Source organism: Phalacrocorax carbo, chromosome 5, assembly GCF_963921805.1.
Source record: "Phalacrocorax carbo chromosome 5, bPhaCar2.1, whole genome shotgun sequence".
NCBI lineage: Eukaryota > Metazoa > Chordata > Aves > Suliformes > Phalacrocoracidae > Phalacrocorax > Phalacrocorax carbo.
In genome coordinates this window covers 29,453,362-29,471,371 of record NC_087517.1, presented here as the reverse complement: position 1 = coordinate 29,471,371, position 18,010 = coordinate 29,453,362, and the positions used below count along the sequence as shown (strand labels likewise).

The 18,010-nt window shown below is 38.9% G+C and overlaps 1 protein-coding gene across 4 annotated transcripts in view; it reads right to left on the bottom strand.

Annotated features, from left to right (window-relative positions):
- The window catches only part of PARD3B (par-3 family cell polarity regulator beta), a 436,340-nt gene that overhangs the window by 169,014 nt on the left and 249,316 nt on the right, over positions 1–18,010 (bottom strand). For all 4 annotated transcript variants that reach the window (XM_064451807.1, XM_064451805.1, XM_064451804.1 and 1 more), the window contains exon 16: positions 13,458–13,502. In XM_064451807.1, the coding sequence (XP_064307877.1) occupies positions 13,458–13,502 (45 nt within the window). The remainder of the gene's footprint in view (positions 1–13,457; positions 13,503–18,010) is intronic.

The following is an 18,010-nucleotide window of genomic DNA, read 5'->3' as shown; positions in this document are numbered from 1 at the left end:
CTATTTTGTGATGTATATTTCAGTAATAAGCAGTGAGTTATTTGATGCAATGGCTGACAAAATTTAGTTCTGAATGTAATGCTCATTTTTTTTTTGAACCTTCAAAATTAAAACCAGTGTGCATTTTTTAGAGAAGAACTACATTCTAGAAGCTTCGATCAAAAACTTTTGTCATTTTGTTTTCAGAATTAAGCATCTGAGCAGATTATAAAGCAATAAAAAAAAAAGAGGCATCTGAATCACTACACTATATTGGGCTTTTCTTTCGTAACATCTCTGTTTGTCAACAGAGCAGTATTACAACTGGCAACCAGAAAACCAACCCCTTTTTTGCATACAGGAATTTATGCCAACTGCAAATAGCAACAAAGACTGTAATTACATGAAAAATCCCAAACAAATCAATGCCAGATCCTCTGTCCTGGTCCTGCTGCACAGAGAGGCTTCAAAACTGCCATAGCAAGTTAACTGGGTCTTTTGTTTGCAACCTTTGTAAGTGCAATCACCCTTCAGTATCAGATGCAAACTTCTAGTGCCAAGTTCTAGCTCTGTTCTGTTTGTCCCTCCATTTGCCAGGTCCTGACCAAAGAACTGGAAGAGAACTGATCCCTATTTAAGCTTTCAGTACGGCAGAGTCAGGGTCTTGCTGTTATGTGGCACTAAGGAAACTATAATACTGAAATTGGGCAAATTGTAGCACTAGGGTCTGCCTCTCTCCGGTGAATTTGCTGCTTTGCCCCACGCTCACTATTCACACTAGACAGAACGTCTCCCTCCTACTCCCTTATAAGTAAGCAAGCAAGCAAGAGAACAGGAAAGGGAGATGGTCTCCCAGAAAAACAGCCACTAATACTGACACATGCTGTGCAAGTAGCTGTCCCCAGGACCTGATTGTACCCTGTGTTCTCTCCTGGCCACCGGGAACAGAGGGTAACCATAAGCAGAACAGTAGGCAGAAGGCTCTGCATGGACTCGTACCTGAATGGTCAAAAGAACTCAATGAAATAAAGATTATGTGGATATAACTGCACTAAGTCTGCTAATGTCCTTGAAACTCTGGAGGTGAAGCTTTCAGGTCACAGGTTTGCTCCCATCCCAGATAGATACCCAATCCACAACGTTGGGTTTTGTTTGGTTTTTTTTTTTTTAATTTAAGAGCCACTTGAAGAGGAGGTAAGGATTAAAGAAAGGATTTTTACAACAGAAGGTGAAGAACTAAAAGGGCAGGGATCAGATATAGAATAGCCTCAGTATAATGTCAGACTACTGGGGGGGGGGGGGGGGGAACTCCGCATTTAATTTCCTTTAAAAAAACCCAAACATAAATAAGCTTGGTCTCATGTCAATAGGGATCTTCTGTGCACTTATACGGTTAAGAAATCAATCATTATGCTTATTACTTGTAGACTAAAAATTAAATCCCAGGAAACTACATCAACCACATGCAAGACTAAATTAAGGGCAATGAGAAATTTCATCTATCAAGACATTAGGCAGAAAAGAAGTGTAAATACTAGAGAAGCTGGTTGTTTTGAAAGGGCAGCATGGTGCCATTGTCTGAGGTAGGAGGAAAGTACCTGCTGGTAGTTGATGGTAACTCAAGGAAGTGCTTTCTGCTCTTCTGTGAAATGCTTTCCATTTGGGTTGCCACTGGTATGTACAGAAAAAACTTTCCCACCCTGCTCAGGTTGAAACAAAGCATTTCAGTAGGACACTTAATTAGGGATGATATTCTGGGTACTTTTGGAGTGCTGTGAAAGTAAGTGTTAAGCAGCATTGCTGTATTGAAAGACTCACTAAAAAGAATGCTGTTTCATGAGACATACAAATAGCAATGTAATTCTTTTCTTCAAAGTTAATTTCTGAACTGTATTGCTCTGCACAGCTTTTATTATGCAAAGACATGCATTAATAAATAGCACCAGCAACCCATTTTATATAATAAAACCTTATTTCAAATGTTATGGAAGGCAAACACTGTACAAGATACTATTCCAGAAGTGAGATGGACTAGAAATATCAATTACTGGTAGCTACCTTCAAAATCCTTCTTATTGACATGGCAACATGATGGGAGTTCAAAATAAAAAATGAAGAAGAATCATTCAAAGTGGAGAATTATAAATACTTCTGTGTCTCTATTCAAGCCTCAGAAGGTAAATGTAATTGGCAAATACACGTTATTACAGAATAAAAAAAATCCCGCAAAACCAAAAACAATCAAATAACTGAAACAAAACCACAACAGTTAGATCTTCTATGGGGCTATGTAAGTTTTAACTTTCAGATGACTAGTTTAAAAAAAGAAAAAAGTGTCCCCTTCCCCTCCTCAGCCAGTAGCTCATTTAGTTCAGTGCTGCTCTTTCTACATCCCATACTTCATTCTCCAAAATATAAGTTAGAAAGCCAGATGTATTATCTGGGAAGTTTTCCAAATTCATTAACTCCTTGGCACCAATGACTTCAGAATAGCCACTGCCAGCACTGAATATTATGCCCAGCAAAAACCCAGCTCCTGGTGGGAAAGGATTAATAAAATGAGGCATTCGGCAGTGGCTGTTGGTCTCTTTGGTCACAACAAGCAACTAAAAGAACGACAGTAGCTGCCAACACTGATCACAGCCAACTTTTCAGTAGCTAGTACTCTGAAGGTCTTTCCTGAACATCTGCAGATCATTCACCACAAAGCTTGAAAAAATGCACAGATACTGCTTGAAGGAATACAAAACCAATAGTCAGAGAAAAGACTGGCAGGAAGGCTGTCGGTCCAGTTCTCACTGCAGAGGGCAGTAAATGTTACCCAGGGGTATTAGAATCATATCGGCACTTTCTCCTCAATTACAGAAGATGCAGTCTGAGGCAACTCATTTTGCTTTCTGAAATGTATGCAGTTTGGCTGTCACGAGCTAAAGGGCTGCTGCTGCTGAGCCTTACAAGGCCCTAGAAATGCAGGAGACCTGATGGATCCACTTGCTGTTTTCAGCTTTCTTAGGGCCAAGGAGGGAGTTCCAGGAAGGAAACCAGCTTGCTATCAAGTCATGCAGACACTTTCATGAGCCATCTGTTCAAGCACCATCACCAGAGAGGCTCTCTGATTTAAAGGTCAACATACAGCAAGAGGTCCCCAGGATTTTAAACTTTAAACTTGTTTTGCTGGCTTCTGTGCCTTACTTTGAATCTCCACTGTTTCAGTAAAAAGCACACCAAGTTCTTTACATTCTTCAGACTTCACAATTATTGTTTCTTATTCTTTGATTAGGGTTGATGGCAGCTTTCTTGTTGTTTAACATTTTGCCACCTCCAATCACTTCAAATTTAGTAATGATTCTTACTGGGCATGATATTCCAGGATCCAGAGTTGCCAAGATCTCAAGTCCTAATAACCACTTCTGCAGAATTGCAGTATCTATTATCCTGTGTGAAATTCTGCACTAACACAGTTACACTGCTTCTGCATTCAGAGAAGGCTTTATTTCTGCCTGATAGAGCACTCCTCATGTAGACGTATCCATGTTTACAGGCTCTCCTACTCATGTCATGCCGGAATATGAGGCAGCAGGAAGCTCCAACTCAAAGCAGATACTTTCTGCAAAGACATGAAGTGTGGCAAGCTCAGCAGAGACAGTCACCAGGTCTCAGGAAGAGAATGGATGCCCCAAACAGCCTACAACTGATAACTCATGCCAGCACCAAACCATTTACTAAAGAGAGGGTTTCAGTGTGCAACAGACTTCTGCAGGCATGCCTCTCCTTCAGTCCATTGCAAGCTGACACAGACAGTGTATTTACCACAGAAAGATGACCACTTATTTCAAATACTAGCAGGCCTTACAGTAAGTAGATGCATTCATTACAACTATTAGAAGTCTGCACTTCATTTCACGCTACTAAAACGTTCTGGGGTTTTTAATACTCTCTTGACTTGCTTCACTGAATTCTGCACAGAACAATATTCAGCAATACTGACCAGGGGAGAAATAGCAACTATGAAGTGTGAACATCAAAACACACCCCTCCCCCCTCAAGTCTCAGTTAATATAACACTATGCCCAGGATCACTTCAGGAAATTAAAGGCGGGGGGTGGGGCGGGGGAGGAGGTAGAAGAAATACAACTGTATGGGTATCTTGGCTGGAAAAAAATTCTTGCGTGTTGGAATTTCTTTCTTCCTAGTCATCTCTCCTACTTCCATATCATAAGGGAGCTGTAACATTGTTTAACTGCTAAGCATGAAACTTCCCAGGTCACATTAAACAAAGTTCCTGCCCCTTTCTCTGCTCCTGGAGCAAAGAATACTCCCCAAGGAAAAAGGCTGTTGGTTTGCAATCCCTGTATGCCAACAATTCATACTGGGTGATGCATTAGGTCCCATGTTGCTGAGATGCGATGGAAAAGAACTAAATCTTTCACCTCTACTGTTTATTTTTGAAGACTGCAGTTTGGATATCTGCCAGACCAGGCCTCTTCCTCTGAGAAAAGGCCATCAGTACTGCCATGCAGACTTTCCACTCCAAGTTTACCCACACGTAAGAAGGAGGCATTCCTGAATCACACTCCAGCATCTTGCTCTAATAAACTTAATGTCACAGCTTTAGCAGGCATTTCCCTTGCTATACATTCACAGGAGCGCTCAGTATACTTCCTAACGCAGAAGCTCTTAAGTTTCATTTCATGGGAGTCAAATTGAAATATCTAACTTTGGTACACTTTTAGGGCACAAGCTTCCTTCACAGAGAAGTCTAAGTTGCTCAGGACTTTCAGGTATATGTACTGGCACTTTTGTTCTTGAAGAGGGAACATGGAAAGAGCTCTGCTGTTGAAACTAGGGTTGGTTTACTACACTTCTGTAGTAGAGAAAATTCACATTTGCTGGGTGAGACAGAGTGAAATAAAAGCTTCTGCTCAACTTATGCTTTTACAAAGTCATTTATTCTCTGGTTCAGCAGCTTTCTGTGACCAGCTGGACTGAAAGAAACCCTACCCAGTCCCTGTGGTTCTTAAGGAAAATTGTCCTCCTTTCTGTCTGAGCTGCCTGTTCACTCCATCTGGCATGTAAGAAAGCTTCTCCCTGCTTGTCAGACTCAGCTGCTCCATCTTCTCTCACTCCTTAGGACAGGACTGGACCCAGAGTATAGCAGGCTGAACAAAGCTAAAAGATAGCCATAGCCCTTCAATAGCAAGTAACATCACACAGTCAAAACCACACAAAACAAAGTTTCACTGGCCATTAAACAAAACTCTCAGAAACTCACTTTCAGTTTAGTCTCCAGGACAATAGAGACTCAAACTTGCTCCCCCTCTTCCTTTCTTTCAGCACAAAGACATCTCTGAAGATCCGCAAAACTTCTTTCATCCATGCTTTCTCCCTCAGATGTGTCTCTCTACCCTCTCCACCCCAGTCAACTTCCTTCAGCTCAGGCTGATCCTGGGATCAAAATCTGTGAGTTACAAAATGATTCTTCTCTTCTCCTGAACTTCCTTTTTCTTGCTCCCTTGGCTAAACCAGGAGAATACTATTCTTTTTTGTAGAATTACTTTTTGTTAGGTTAGCTCCCCACAACTCATAGCAGAATTTTAAGAATAATAATGCTGGCATAGAGAGAAAGGGCCCAGAAATGCAGCTAGGCATTTACAAATACGAGGCTATCATGGGAACCTCTTCAGGAGACAGGAAAATATTAAATCAACTATAAAACCTCAATCACAGATTCTTGAATTTGCATCCATGCTGCAGTTGGTCTACGGTCAGCCCTGCTCTAGATCCTAAACCTCACACGAGAACATTTCTACTGCAAGTTTGTTGTTGTTCTCATCAGATCAGATCTATTCACTTTAATGACTGTAGTTCAAAGAAGATCCATGGGCTCTGCTCTGACACACTAAAAGTCAGTCACAGAGCACAAAGAATTCATAAAATCTAAATGAACAGGTGATTTAAGGGAAGATTCTTGTAATTCAGAGATGAGACAGCAGGGATGGTCGTCTTCAGTTTGCAGAGGTTTATTGCCATTTCTTATTCCCTGCTCCTGACACCGGGAAAGTAATTTTATCCCTGGCAAGTAAAATAGTCTTTAAAAAAAAAAAAAGATCAATGGAAGTTTGTCATTTGAATTTAGTAAGGATATGGTTTAACATGGCAGATAAGGTGACTTAATAGACAACTGCCTCTGAAAGCCACAGTTCTCACGTCCACCCACTTGCTGAGTTTCCCTTCTACTGGCATGCAAGCTTGCCTCTCTCAAATGAGTGGTTCAAGGAGATAAGCCCAGCACTATTCATGTCTGTCTTTGTTTTCATTTTTGGTTGGTTTAGCACTCTCAACCGTCTCACCAGCTAAGCTGTGGGACTGGAATAAAAGTAGTAATGGGAACCAGGCAGCTGTGGGTAGGAGGTGTGGTGACTAAGACTGCCTCTTTTGGCAGCAGGAAGCTTTTAGATCAACCTCGTAACATCAAACCACACCCTGAAGTGAGGGATTTTTATCAACAGACGACTTTCTCAGGACCTAACAAAAAAAGGGGTCACAACAATCATCATCACACAGTTAATAAAAGTCCTCAAAAACAAGAAAAAAAAAAAAGCTGTCAAAGGAATAGTTACAGCTGGTAAGTTACTGGCGGCATAAAATGATTCTTCTCAGAGTAAAAATAAGAGCTTGTTTCCCTCCATAGGGGAGGACCATCTAACCAGGTTATCCATGGGAGCTGTTTATCAGCCACATAAGCCTGGCAGGCAAGGAGGATCGTAAAGACTGCCAGCCTGGCATTCAGAAGAGATTTTGACCAACAAATTGTTTTTCACTCAAATTCAGCAATACAGCAAGTTCTGTTAATTTAGAATAATTGTTTGAAGCACTGGAACTGATAAGTGTCCAGCCTGCCTTTTCCTTAGTCAGTGAAAAAAAAAAAATTCAAACTTCTCATGCAGAAATACATTCAGTTGTGGGGAAGGGAAGGGGAAGAAGAGAAGACTGCTGTACCAGTCCCATTTTTAATAGCTTCTTAAAAATAATCAATATCTGGAATGTCCAGTTTGAGCTTCTCTTGCTCAAAAAAAAAATTAGAACTTGACAAGAGTTCTAATTTTGTTTTCATCTTGTTTCAATATACTTTCCTGTCTCTGACAGGTTAAAATACATGAAGTTCCAACAGAAAAATGAAAATTTTTCCAACTAAACATTCATACTTTATATTTAGCACTCTATGTACTAGATGAAATTAAAAGAGCATTTTTCTCAACACTAATTCTTAAGAGTCAGCTTATGAAAGTTGGAGGCTTGGGATTTATTCCTACAGACTTCCAGACTTTAACTATTCAGGAAAAATCCTGCAGCCCACCAGTTCAATATTGTGTGATCCAGTCCCATAGACTTGGTCACAGCATAGTTTTTGTTCTTGTGCAACTAGGCAGTGTTGAACAAGCCCCCTTCCCCCCAGTTCTAACCAATGTAGATGGTTAGAACAACCTATAACATGGAAACCATTATACATATTAAAAAAAATAAAATCTTAAAAATTGAAGTCCACTAAAAAAGGGTAGTAAAGCCATACTGGTGTAGAGTACTAAGCAAATTAATGTATCATCCTAGTTTCACTAGACAAGCTGTGTTTGAAGATTAAAAAAACCAACACTAGGCAAAGATTCAATGAAACCTAAGCATTTTAACTTTTGGACTAGAAATCCTTATAAAACCCAACAACATAATACATTAGATGTAACATCTTTGACTTTAGACCTTACCAAACACAAGTACGAAAGAAAACATCAACCTTGTAAGTGACCTGCAGGAAAAAGGAATCTTATGTTTTGTTTCCTGACTGCATGAGTTGATACAGATTCTCAGATGACAACAATTTATTAGGAACTATATGGTCAAAGGAACACTTTGCTTGGAGAATCATAATCAAAGTTGATGATGATACCACCACCACCACCACTACCAGAAAAGAATCATCGAGGTAGAGAGCCCAAAGTGAAGGTAGCAGTAAAAGAATTAAAATCTGGCAAAAATATTCCCATCAATAAAGCATCAAACTTAACCCATAGCTTAATGATTCAAAACATAGAGGCACGGGTTATGGTCAATATGGTGTACTGAAGCATCACAGAAAGATACTTGCATTTGTTTTTGTGTCAGCCAAACTGAAATAGCACCAAGCACCACACCGGCTGAATGAAGGGAAACTCACACATTGCATAGCTTCCAGTGCCACCACAGTTTGCTTGCCTTCAGTACCCAAGCCAAGAGATATAGGTTAGGTTAGGCTACATCAGTATTGCTAAGCTATGCTGCAGTCTACAAAGTATGCAATTCCTTTTCACACTTACAAGAATGATTGACACAACGAAGTATTACACTCTTATTATTAAAGAGAAATAAAATGAATGAAGATCAACCTTTTTCTCCTCTCACAAATGCATAGACAAGTGTCAGATTCTATATGCGACATGCTTTCAGTTAGCTAGTGGCAAGGTCCTTGTTTGGACAGGCACTTCACTTGCACACACTAGGCAGCTCAGCCATTTACACGAGTCTTTTCGACGGTGGATCTAGTTACTATATAAATCCTTATGAACTCAGTTCTAAACGCAATGTCCCCTTTGAAAAGCCCAGCTTTAATGACATCTACAGCACGAGAAAGTTTGTTTAATAAAATTATAAGATCTGGCACGAGGAGAGGAGAACACCACTTCCCTATGCACCTCTTTGACATAATTGTGTTACCTGGTAATCAAAAGCAAAACAGAATCCAAACTTGCTACAATGGCACTGGTCTCATTCTCAAACAAGCCTAGCAGCATCCACTAAGCTTTTTGCAGTCCTCCGTAATCCCACTATTAACCCTCAACAGAATCTTGATTAAAAGAAAGCTTTTTGTGCTACATAAGCACCACTGGATTTTGCTGGTGTTCAATAGTTCAACTTTTGCATGATTCCTCCAGTTAAAAAGAAGTTCTTCAGTTTTGTCTGTCCTTCCAAGTCTGAACTCAAATTACAGCAATAAGCAAGTCAGCCATTATTCACACTTCTACCAGAATGGACTGTAACACACTGGATTCTGCCTGCACCAGGCCGTACTTTGTACCTGCAAAAAACTAAGCTGGAATTCTTGAAATCATAGGTTATTTGCAAATTCAGTAGCAGCTGGGCACACCCGAGTTTACTAGAATGTAATAATCTGCACTATAGAAGTGTTATAACAGCTCTTCAGCTCTCTCAAACACTTGCTAGAAATGGTTCAGGAGTTAAGATATACAAAGCACAGCTTCCAGAGGGCACCTGAAGCCATTTTACAATAGAAGCTCAAGAGCAGAGATGAGGATCATCCTGTACCACTCAACTTAAAAGCCAAAGGGACATTCAGCTTACGTTGAGATGCTAAGGTTGCATCTATACAACAGACCTTTTCACCTACCAATGCAACCATGACTTTCACAATAGGCTGGAGAGCCTTTCCTGAAGGTAACGATGAAGCTTAATCTGTTGCACTTTCCATAACCTTGTCCAGAGGGCCATATAAAAATCTACCAATAAGCCTAATTTTTCAACCACTCCTGTGTCCTAAACCATAACCTTAATCCTCCTACTAGCCTTAATGGTACCTCAGTAAAATTTATTTAATGCAGAATACATCCCAGCATTAAAGGATGCAGAGATGCACCAAGACCTTTAATCTACCTTATTCCAAACTATCTCCACTCACAATCTAAATCCCAGTTTAACAACTCAGTTACCCACATATGAAGCAGTACAGACTGGAGGTCTACCAGATATGTTGGCACTCAGACCTCATCAAAGCCCTGACCTTGCAGAATTTAGCCGTACACCTACCTCTTCAGGCTTTCCTTCCCAGAAAACTGATCCTACCCACAGGCTGAACAGCAGCCTGGCAACCGCACTGTCAGCAAAATTAACAGTAAGGGACATAACTTGACCAAAAGTATCCTTCAAATGGACCTACTCAGGTCCTAACCCTATCTCAAGAGATATAGCATTAATTCAAATTCAGCTTGGTAATAGAGCTACCCCTGTATCATTCAACATTAGCGGTACTAATCCATAGCCCAGTCACGTGTTCCTCACATTGCAGCCAACAAGAAAATAAGATCTTCAACTCATCTTGTCTCAAAACTGTCTTGAAACATAACCCCAGCCAAAAGCATGGTCTAGTGACATTAAAATAAAAATAGGAAAGCTTTTTTGCCCATTTTGCTAATTAATATGTCAGAGCTCATAAAGAAAGACTCATCAGCTTTTCTCCAGCTCTACATCATCTGAAAGAGCTGTGTCAGCAGAGACCTCAGCAGACAGTCAATACATACTAAAAATGTTCTAAGCAGTAAATCAGAACACAAAAAGAATTGTAAAAAAATAAAAATAGCTGCAAAGAATTCAGTACTCGATCTCAGTATTTGATATAAATCAGGTTGTTTGATGTACAATAGTCTTGCACTTTCTTATAAATGGTATGCTCCTAGCTGTCCTAGACTCGCTTTTCTAAAAAGCTAAGAGTTAATGAAAAACTGAGCTGAAGTTTGCTGATTTTTCATCTTTGTGAATTTTCAGGGATCTTCTCTGCATTAAGATAGAGGCACCACTTGTCTGCTTCTCATTCTCATCACTGGAATTGAGTTTAGGGAATGCGGACACACTACTGCTGAGCGCACAGGAAGCTTACAGAGGACAAAATCCTCCTTAGAGGATTCAGAGAGGATGCCTTAAACACACACTCTGAACTCTGGTCTTTTCCAGAAAAGGACAGATAGGCTACATCAATACAGCACTCCAGTGCCTTTGCCAATGGTGGTGTGGAAAACATTTGGAACGCTAAGATCACCTGTAAGCACTGCAGGAGTCTCCCATCTGGCAGGATGAAGGACACACCAGCTGTGAGAACCAGAATTCACAGATGCATTTCTGTGAGGGTGAAATATAGGAACAAGCCTCCAAGCCATCCTTCCACAGAACATGCTTACAAGCTCAGGATGTGTCCAGACATGCTTCTAAAAATCAAATCTACTTTTTAAGGAAAAATAAAAAAGAAACTGCTATTTATGGGTGCAATATATAATAAGACAGAAAGATGGGGCTACAGCTACAGATCCTTCTAATGCCTTGGTCTTCTGCAGAATTGTGATAACACTTTTTGAAATGAATACATGCTACCAACTCCTGCTGATGCTCAGTAACATAATGTGCGAGGGTTAGAGTAGATGTACCAAAAGCTGAGACTAAATGCTTGAAAAGCCACTGCCCCAGAAGGAATAGAAAGGATATTTCCCTAGAGAGAATTACTCAACTGTGTATTTCATAGAACAAGTCATGCTGAAGGAGAGAAGGGATAATTGCATTGATTGTTAGTAGGTGATAATTAAATCTGTAGAGAAATATGTTTAATTTTCTGAAGTCTAGAATAGGATGGAAACTCTTCATTCTGTAATAAGAAAATAACGGTGGTTTGCTCCCAGCACAAGGAGCTGCAATGCCTCCCTTAGCACATTCTTAAAAAAGGTCCCTATACCTATAGGAAGGCAGCAGAAGGAACAATGTTAAAACAAGAGTTCTGTGATGTGACTGAATGCCAGCAAGCTGCGTATATGATATATAATTCCAAGAAGCATCCAGTAAAAAGGGACCAGAGAAAAAGAATGCCATGTTCTTGAACAAACCTTTAAAATAAATATTTTAATTTGAACAATGAGAAAGCTGAAACTGCAACTTGATTTCTCTTTATGAAGGGTTAGGAAATGGAACATACAGAAGGGAGAAACATATTTCAACAGTAGCTGAACAGTATTTAAAGTGGACAGAACCAAGAAAAATCATTTGCACTCCAACCTTCTCAGAAGTTAGCTAGCTCCTTTTATTCTGAAGGGAAGAAAACGAACCAACCTGTAGGATCTTTGTGTCTATTCCTTAGGTGATCTGTTGACCACTGATTTTAGCCTATGAAAAAAATAAATCTGTGGTACATGTAAGAGGTCTATGAAGGATAAATAAAACAAACAAGCCAAAGTTCAATAAGCATGGGACATTTTCATATAAAATTTGTAGGTGTCTTCAAATAGAAAGATTTTCATAGCCATGGTTTTCAAGAATCTGGAGAAGTGTGCAGATCAAATGCTGCTAAAAGTGACATTATAAAGCTTAATGTACCTATAACAACTGATTGCCAAAGAGTTATGATCTCACCAGGTTTCCCTCCAGTATTCTTTGATAGTGGTGAATTCCACTGACCTTTGGAAAACTACATGAGGTTGCAATATTTGTTGTAATTTTTCTGCACAGGAAAAAACTCAAGGGCAACACACCTAGCTTCTTCAAGTTGACAAGATCATTTCTTTGAAGGCTTCACATTCCCAAAACAAGAAGTTGAAAGCATTTTTTCTCCCCAGGAACGATAATGTTACAAGACATATGCACTACCCCTTGATTCAGAAAGAGTATTCAAGAAGTTCACAGACTTAGGAAAGATGCCAGAAAAATTTGAAAAGAATTTGTCTACTAAGTTCAGCAAAAGGTCTTCAGATAAGGAAAATCCACACCAGGGAACTAAAGAAGAACACCCAGTTGCACAGAGAAGGAATACCATAAACAATCAGGAATCTCACAGTTGACCTTCCTTTACATGAAGTCAGCTTTTTAGTTCTATCAAAGGGGTGGAAAAAGGCAACGTGCAATCACGCTACAAAGGGGCAGCCTGAAACTTCAGGGTTCTCTAACATCAGAAGAGATTGCTGAATAACTTGAGTTTTCTAGAAAGTTTAAGGTTTCTTATGTCAGCTTAGCCATGGCTTGTGAAAAATTACAATCTTATACAACTTTTCCTTGGAAGTTCTTAAAATACAAGAACTGTAAGTTGTGGAGTACCGTGGTGTGGTTTGCAGTATTTATTTAACAAGTAGGTACAGTAATGACAGCAGTATGGACCGATTTTTTTTATTGCTACGGCCTGAGAAGTTTAAGAAAGCCACAATTATTTCTACTGCACAAGCCCAATGAAAAGAAAAGCTTTGACATTAATTTTTTTAATCTGTAGATTTTTTTTTTTTTTTTTAGTGTAATCTTCATTACTTCTGGTAATGGAACTGGAACCCGGAGCAAGGAGGAAAAGCAAGGAATATTTATATTTTTCAAAATGTGTATCATTTAAATCTCCACACTCCAAAAACACACTGTGCACTTGCCCTTATTTGAAAGGGCATCGTCTTCAGTTTGCAACACCTGCACCGAAAAAAAAAAGTTACAGCTTTTCCTGCAAATGACTCAGCTACATACACTGCCTGGCAAAGAACAATCCCTAATTCATCATTGTACAACTTTGAGTCAGTGCATACAAAGTAAAGCCTTAATTTGCAGCTCTTCTAGTCACCGCAGTATCTGTACGCCCATTTCGCTTACTACCCATACTACTTTCAAGTTGCTGACTTTTCCTCCAAAACAGGAGAACAGCTTACCTGATTTGTGTCCGGCCAACAAACCAACTTTGCTTTCATCTGCCACTGGAGGAATAAAAGAAAAGGCACAAAGATCAGAAACATATTTAAATTCACAAGCCTTTGAAACACTGTCAAATTATTTCAGACACATAGAAACATAAATCTTTACATTGTAATCGTTTGTAAAAAGCCTTTTTTTACCTAACCCACCTGGGGTGCTTCAAAGTCCAAATATCTGAATCAAAGCCCCCTGAAACCAATAAAAGGACTACCAGCAGTCCTTGTGGTTTACAGATCAGGACCTCCGCACTTACACTCAAAACTGAGTTGTCAGAAGAGCAATTGCATTTGTAAATAACTCATCTTGCCAGACAAATCACAGGGCATAGGAGAGTTGTAACATTTTCAGATCAAAGACCTCAATTGGTAAAAAGAATCCAGATGTGGAAACCTTCCCATCTGCAAGACATCTCACTGACTCACAGGACCCTCTGCAGAAAATGAGGTCTCCCAAAAACTGATCTTTTGGAAGGCTTATGTTTTTTTCTATGCTATGATTTATTTTATCTGTAAGTTGTACCTTTGCAGTATTTCACAACATTCTATAAAGAAAGATGTTTACAGTAGCAACAGTTTGCAGACAGACTGGTGGAGGAGCAATTTCTGAATGTGACAAAAATTGTAGTTTTTCTTCAGTAACTGCACTTCAGTTTATTATCATATATCTCAAGAAACTAATTAAAATACTCTCCCAGAGGGCTGAGGGGAAGAACCAATCACCATTTCTTAAAATGAATTCTAAGCAAAGAAATAGTGCTAATGTAATGTTGGGGATGATAAAACAAGCACAGGAAATGAATGTTAGGGTTGAAAGCTTATCCTTCAACTCTGCCTGCCCAAGCCTCCCTTATATTATGCCTTACAACGTGATCTCTTTATACAATAAAGTAAGTTGTCAAATCATACCAAAAATACTATAAATGCGACCATACATAAGCTTTGCATAGTGGTCACCATAAAAAGTTTACATACAGGGTTATCTGTAGCGATAAAGGAATGTGCTATTTTCTACGCAGGAAAGAGCAGTGCAGTAGTTACTGACATTTAGGAGCTACTACCGGGAAAATAATCACAGTACATGTTTTCTTATATTCTCTCACCACTTCACTTTTAGGGAAGCTCTTCCCCCTCAAAAACCAGCACCAGATTCACGACTGGAATTCACAACTGCAATCATGAATCCACAAACTGACCATTGTATCTCTTCTCCACCTTTGTAATCTAATGTCATCTGATTATCAGTAAAACTGACTTAGTGCAGTTTTACTGCGGGACGCAGATGCTAATAAAGTAAGACTGCTGTGTTATACAGAGATGCTGCAAAAAAACCCCAACAAAACAGCAGTGGGGCTAGTCAAAATTAGAAGTGCAACCAAAATTCATGGCAGTTCTGTACTGCTTGCCCTTTAACCTTTCTTCTAGGTTTTTCTAGTCCCTGGAAGTGATAACTATTTACTTCCTTGCTATGCAGTTTGATCCTATAACACACAATGACTGGACAGTGATTTCATATAAGGATAGTTCAACTCATTTTCTACCTCCCTTCCCCCAAATTTACCTCTAAGCAGAACAACCGTGGAAAGCTTTAGTCCCAAAGGTCAGTGTTTTGACAAGTTATGATTGTGTGAAAACAAGGGATTATAAAGGAAACTGATTTGCAACCTTAATTATAGCAGTCACTAATGGCAACCACTATAATATATGATAATTGCTTGCAGTAGGTTATGTTACAGTACATAGGAGCTTTAAAAAAAATAAAAGATACGAAGATTCACGGCATTTTTTTTAAACTATGCTGATGACTTGGTTTGCCTGAAACTAAGTTTTACATTATTAAAAGGGATAAATCCATTTAACTTAATCATACTTTACACACCAGCTTCACACACAAAAATTAGATTTTAATACTGGAGGGAAAAAAGGAAGAATAAAATGACTAGAAAATGAAAAATAATCTTACCAGACTACAAGGTTAGTGTTATGAGTTTAAGCACACACACACAAAAATTGGAAAATGCAAAAATTAAATTTTTATAGCAAAGTTGGAGCAAAATATGTGTGCCCCTCCACAGGGTAATTTTCATTTCATGGGATATTACACTTAGGCAATGACTTCCAGGCTGGCCATCTTTCATTAGACTGAACAGGAGTGGCACAGACAAGTCCATTGGATGAGAATCCCGTTCTTTCCCTCATTTCCTTGGGGAACAACGAGAAGATGACCGAAAAGAAGGAAAAGGCTAATGGCAGGTAAATACTTTGTATGCCAAAGTTGACAACTTTGTAACTGAAGATTTCATTAGGAAGTACATAAGATCACCTGTTCCACAAAATCGCATTTGAAAACACTGCTCCACATGATGTTAAGAATTCATGCAATCATTCAGTTTTGACAAAAGTAGTATTTCTCTGGCTATCTTCCCTGGCTTTTGAAAAAAGCAAGACTGAAGTGGAAATTCATTTTTTAAGATTCTACTAGTGTTGGCCTATCTTTGCAGAAAGGCACCTGAAAGATTTTAAACAGGACAAAAATACTGTCTACTCTTAAAAATCAAGTTAAAAAAAATTCTAATTATTTTCATATTGCAACATCAAAAAGTAAGTACATTGCAACTAATTATGAAAAATTTCAGCTCAAGAGGATCACACTTGGGAATGTGCAGTGCCAGACTGGAATATATCAGGAAAACATTTATAACTAAATTTCAACTCTAATTATTTTTATGAGAACACTAGAAATACTACATATTCTTGAGCCAGAATTGTTAAATGCAAAACATTTCAAAAAAATGAAACCACCTAACTTGGGGACTGTAAACACAAAACAAAAATCTGGGAAGGATCAGTGCAAGGGAGTAAACACATTCACAAAGAGGAAGAAACTTCAGAACTTGTAAATCAAACAAACACTTCACATTTTGAAACGTCCCTGGAACTCCAGGGGATGTTAGTTCACGAAGTTATTGATATTTGTCCATATAAAACACGCGAGCTCTTTTAAAGTAACATCTATAATTTAGGAACTGCATTTTCACCACAGAAGCCAGTTAGGTATTCGTTGTCAGTACTCGAATTAATTGCTGAAATACAAGTGACGGAAGTTCTGCAGTCAGGTAATAAAAGCACAGACATTTCAGGGACTAGCAAGACCATGGGTCGTGAAGGATGCAAAATTACTAAAACAAACAGATCTTTCCAGCTGATAGCAAACAACCAGTTTTTATTTTTTTTAAAACTGTGCCAGCCACCACAACAAACGGTAAAAAACCCTACCCCTCTATGTTAAGAATAATCAGATGTATTGGGATTTCCTGCGGTATATTCTGGAGTGCTGTTTTGCTTTAAAAAAATAAGTAGTACTGTTCAGCAACAGTAAAAGTACCCAACAACGCACCCATGTCCTTCCACATAATCTTCTGATTGCCATTTCTGTGCCCTATTCAGGATAACATAGTAGCCATTTTATTTCAATTGCGTGATTTTCAATGATTTAACACACAAGCCACCTTCTGTACTGACTCAGAAAGTTTCCATCAAAATACAGTCCAGGATTACCTAACAAACTACTTCCCAGCTATGGTTTGGAGAAGCCCAAATCAATGCTGTTGCCAACTGTGTTAACCAATTTCCCTCCCTTTGCCCAATTCACTCACTGTACCGTTATATTATTTTTCTCCAAAACAAGAAGTTACTACTATTCACACATGATACGCGGTACTACTATTCAACATAGTGCCTCTTGTCTAAAGGATCCATTTTGCATGTTGACTAAGGAGCTACTTAAAATCTTCTAAACCTGTGAAAGCTACTTGTATTTCTGCCGGATAAACTGACACATACCTTTGAAGACCAGCTGCAGTTCTGCACTCAGAAAAGAAGCAAACAAGGATTAAAATTACATTTAATGGGAAACAATAAGAGAGAGTGAAACATCAAAGAATTTCCTGGAAAACAAATTTCCTGATACCTTTATTAGTAGGAACTAATAGTGGGAAGCCCAATATAAAATTCCTTATTATATATTAACAAGGGCTGTATCCCCAAACCACATATACAAATGATACTTCTGTGCTTTTTAGAATCCATAAGTTTCTATGGTAAAACCACATGAAAATGAAACAAAGCTAAAATTGGTCACTGTTTTTTTGATGAACTGTATTCTAACCCCGCCCTTTCATCATAATGAAGGCACTGCATCATCAATTAATTTTTGTTAATGATAGTGTTAATGACATAATTCTCCTGCCATTTTATTTTCTTGGTGAAGCGTTTCCTGATCTAGGAGCAGCATAAATCACTCAGAGAAACTGTGTCAAATGTTGGCTCACAACCATCACTTAGAAAATGCTGCTTGCTGTTCTAGGTTTGCCCTGTAGTACTGCAAACAAAGACCACAGTCATTTACACTAAAATCTACAGGAGCAATAAAATATATGTATTAGGAAGGGCAAACTTGCACTGTCTTAAAATATTTTCCTTCAGTAATTCCCCCTCCTCTCCTCTCTAGTGAC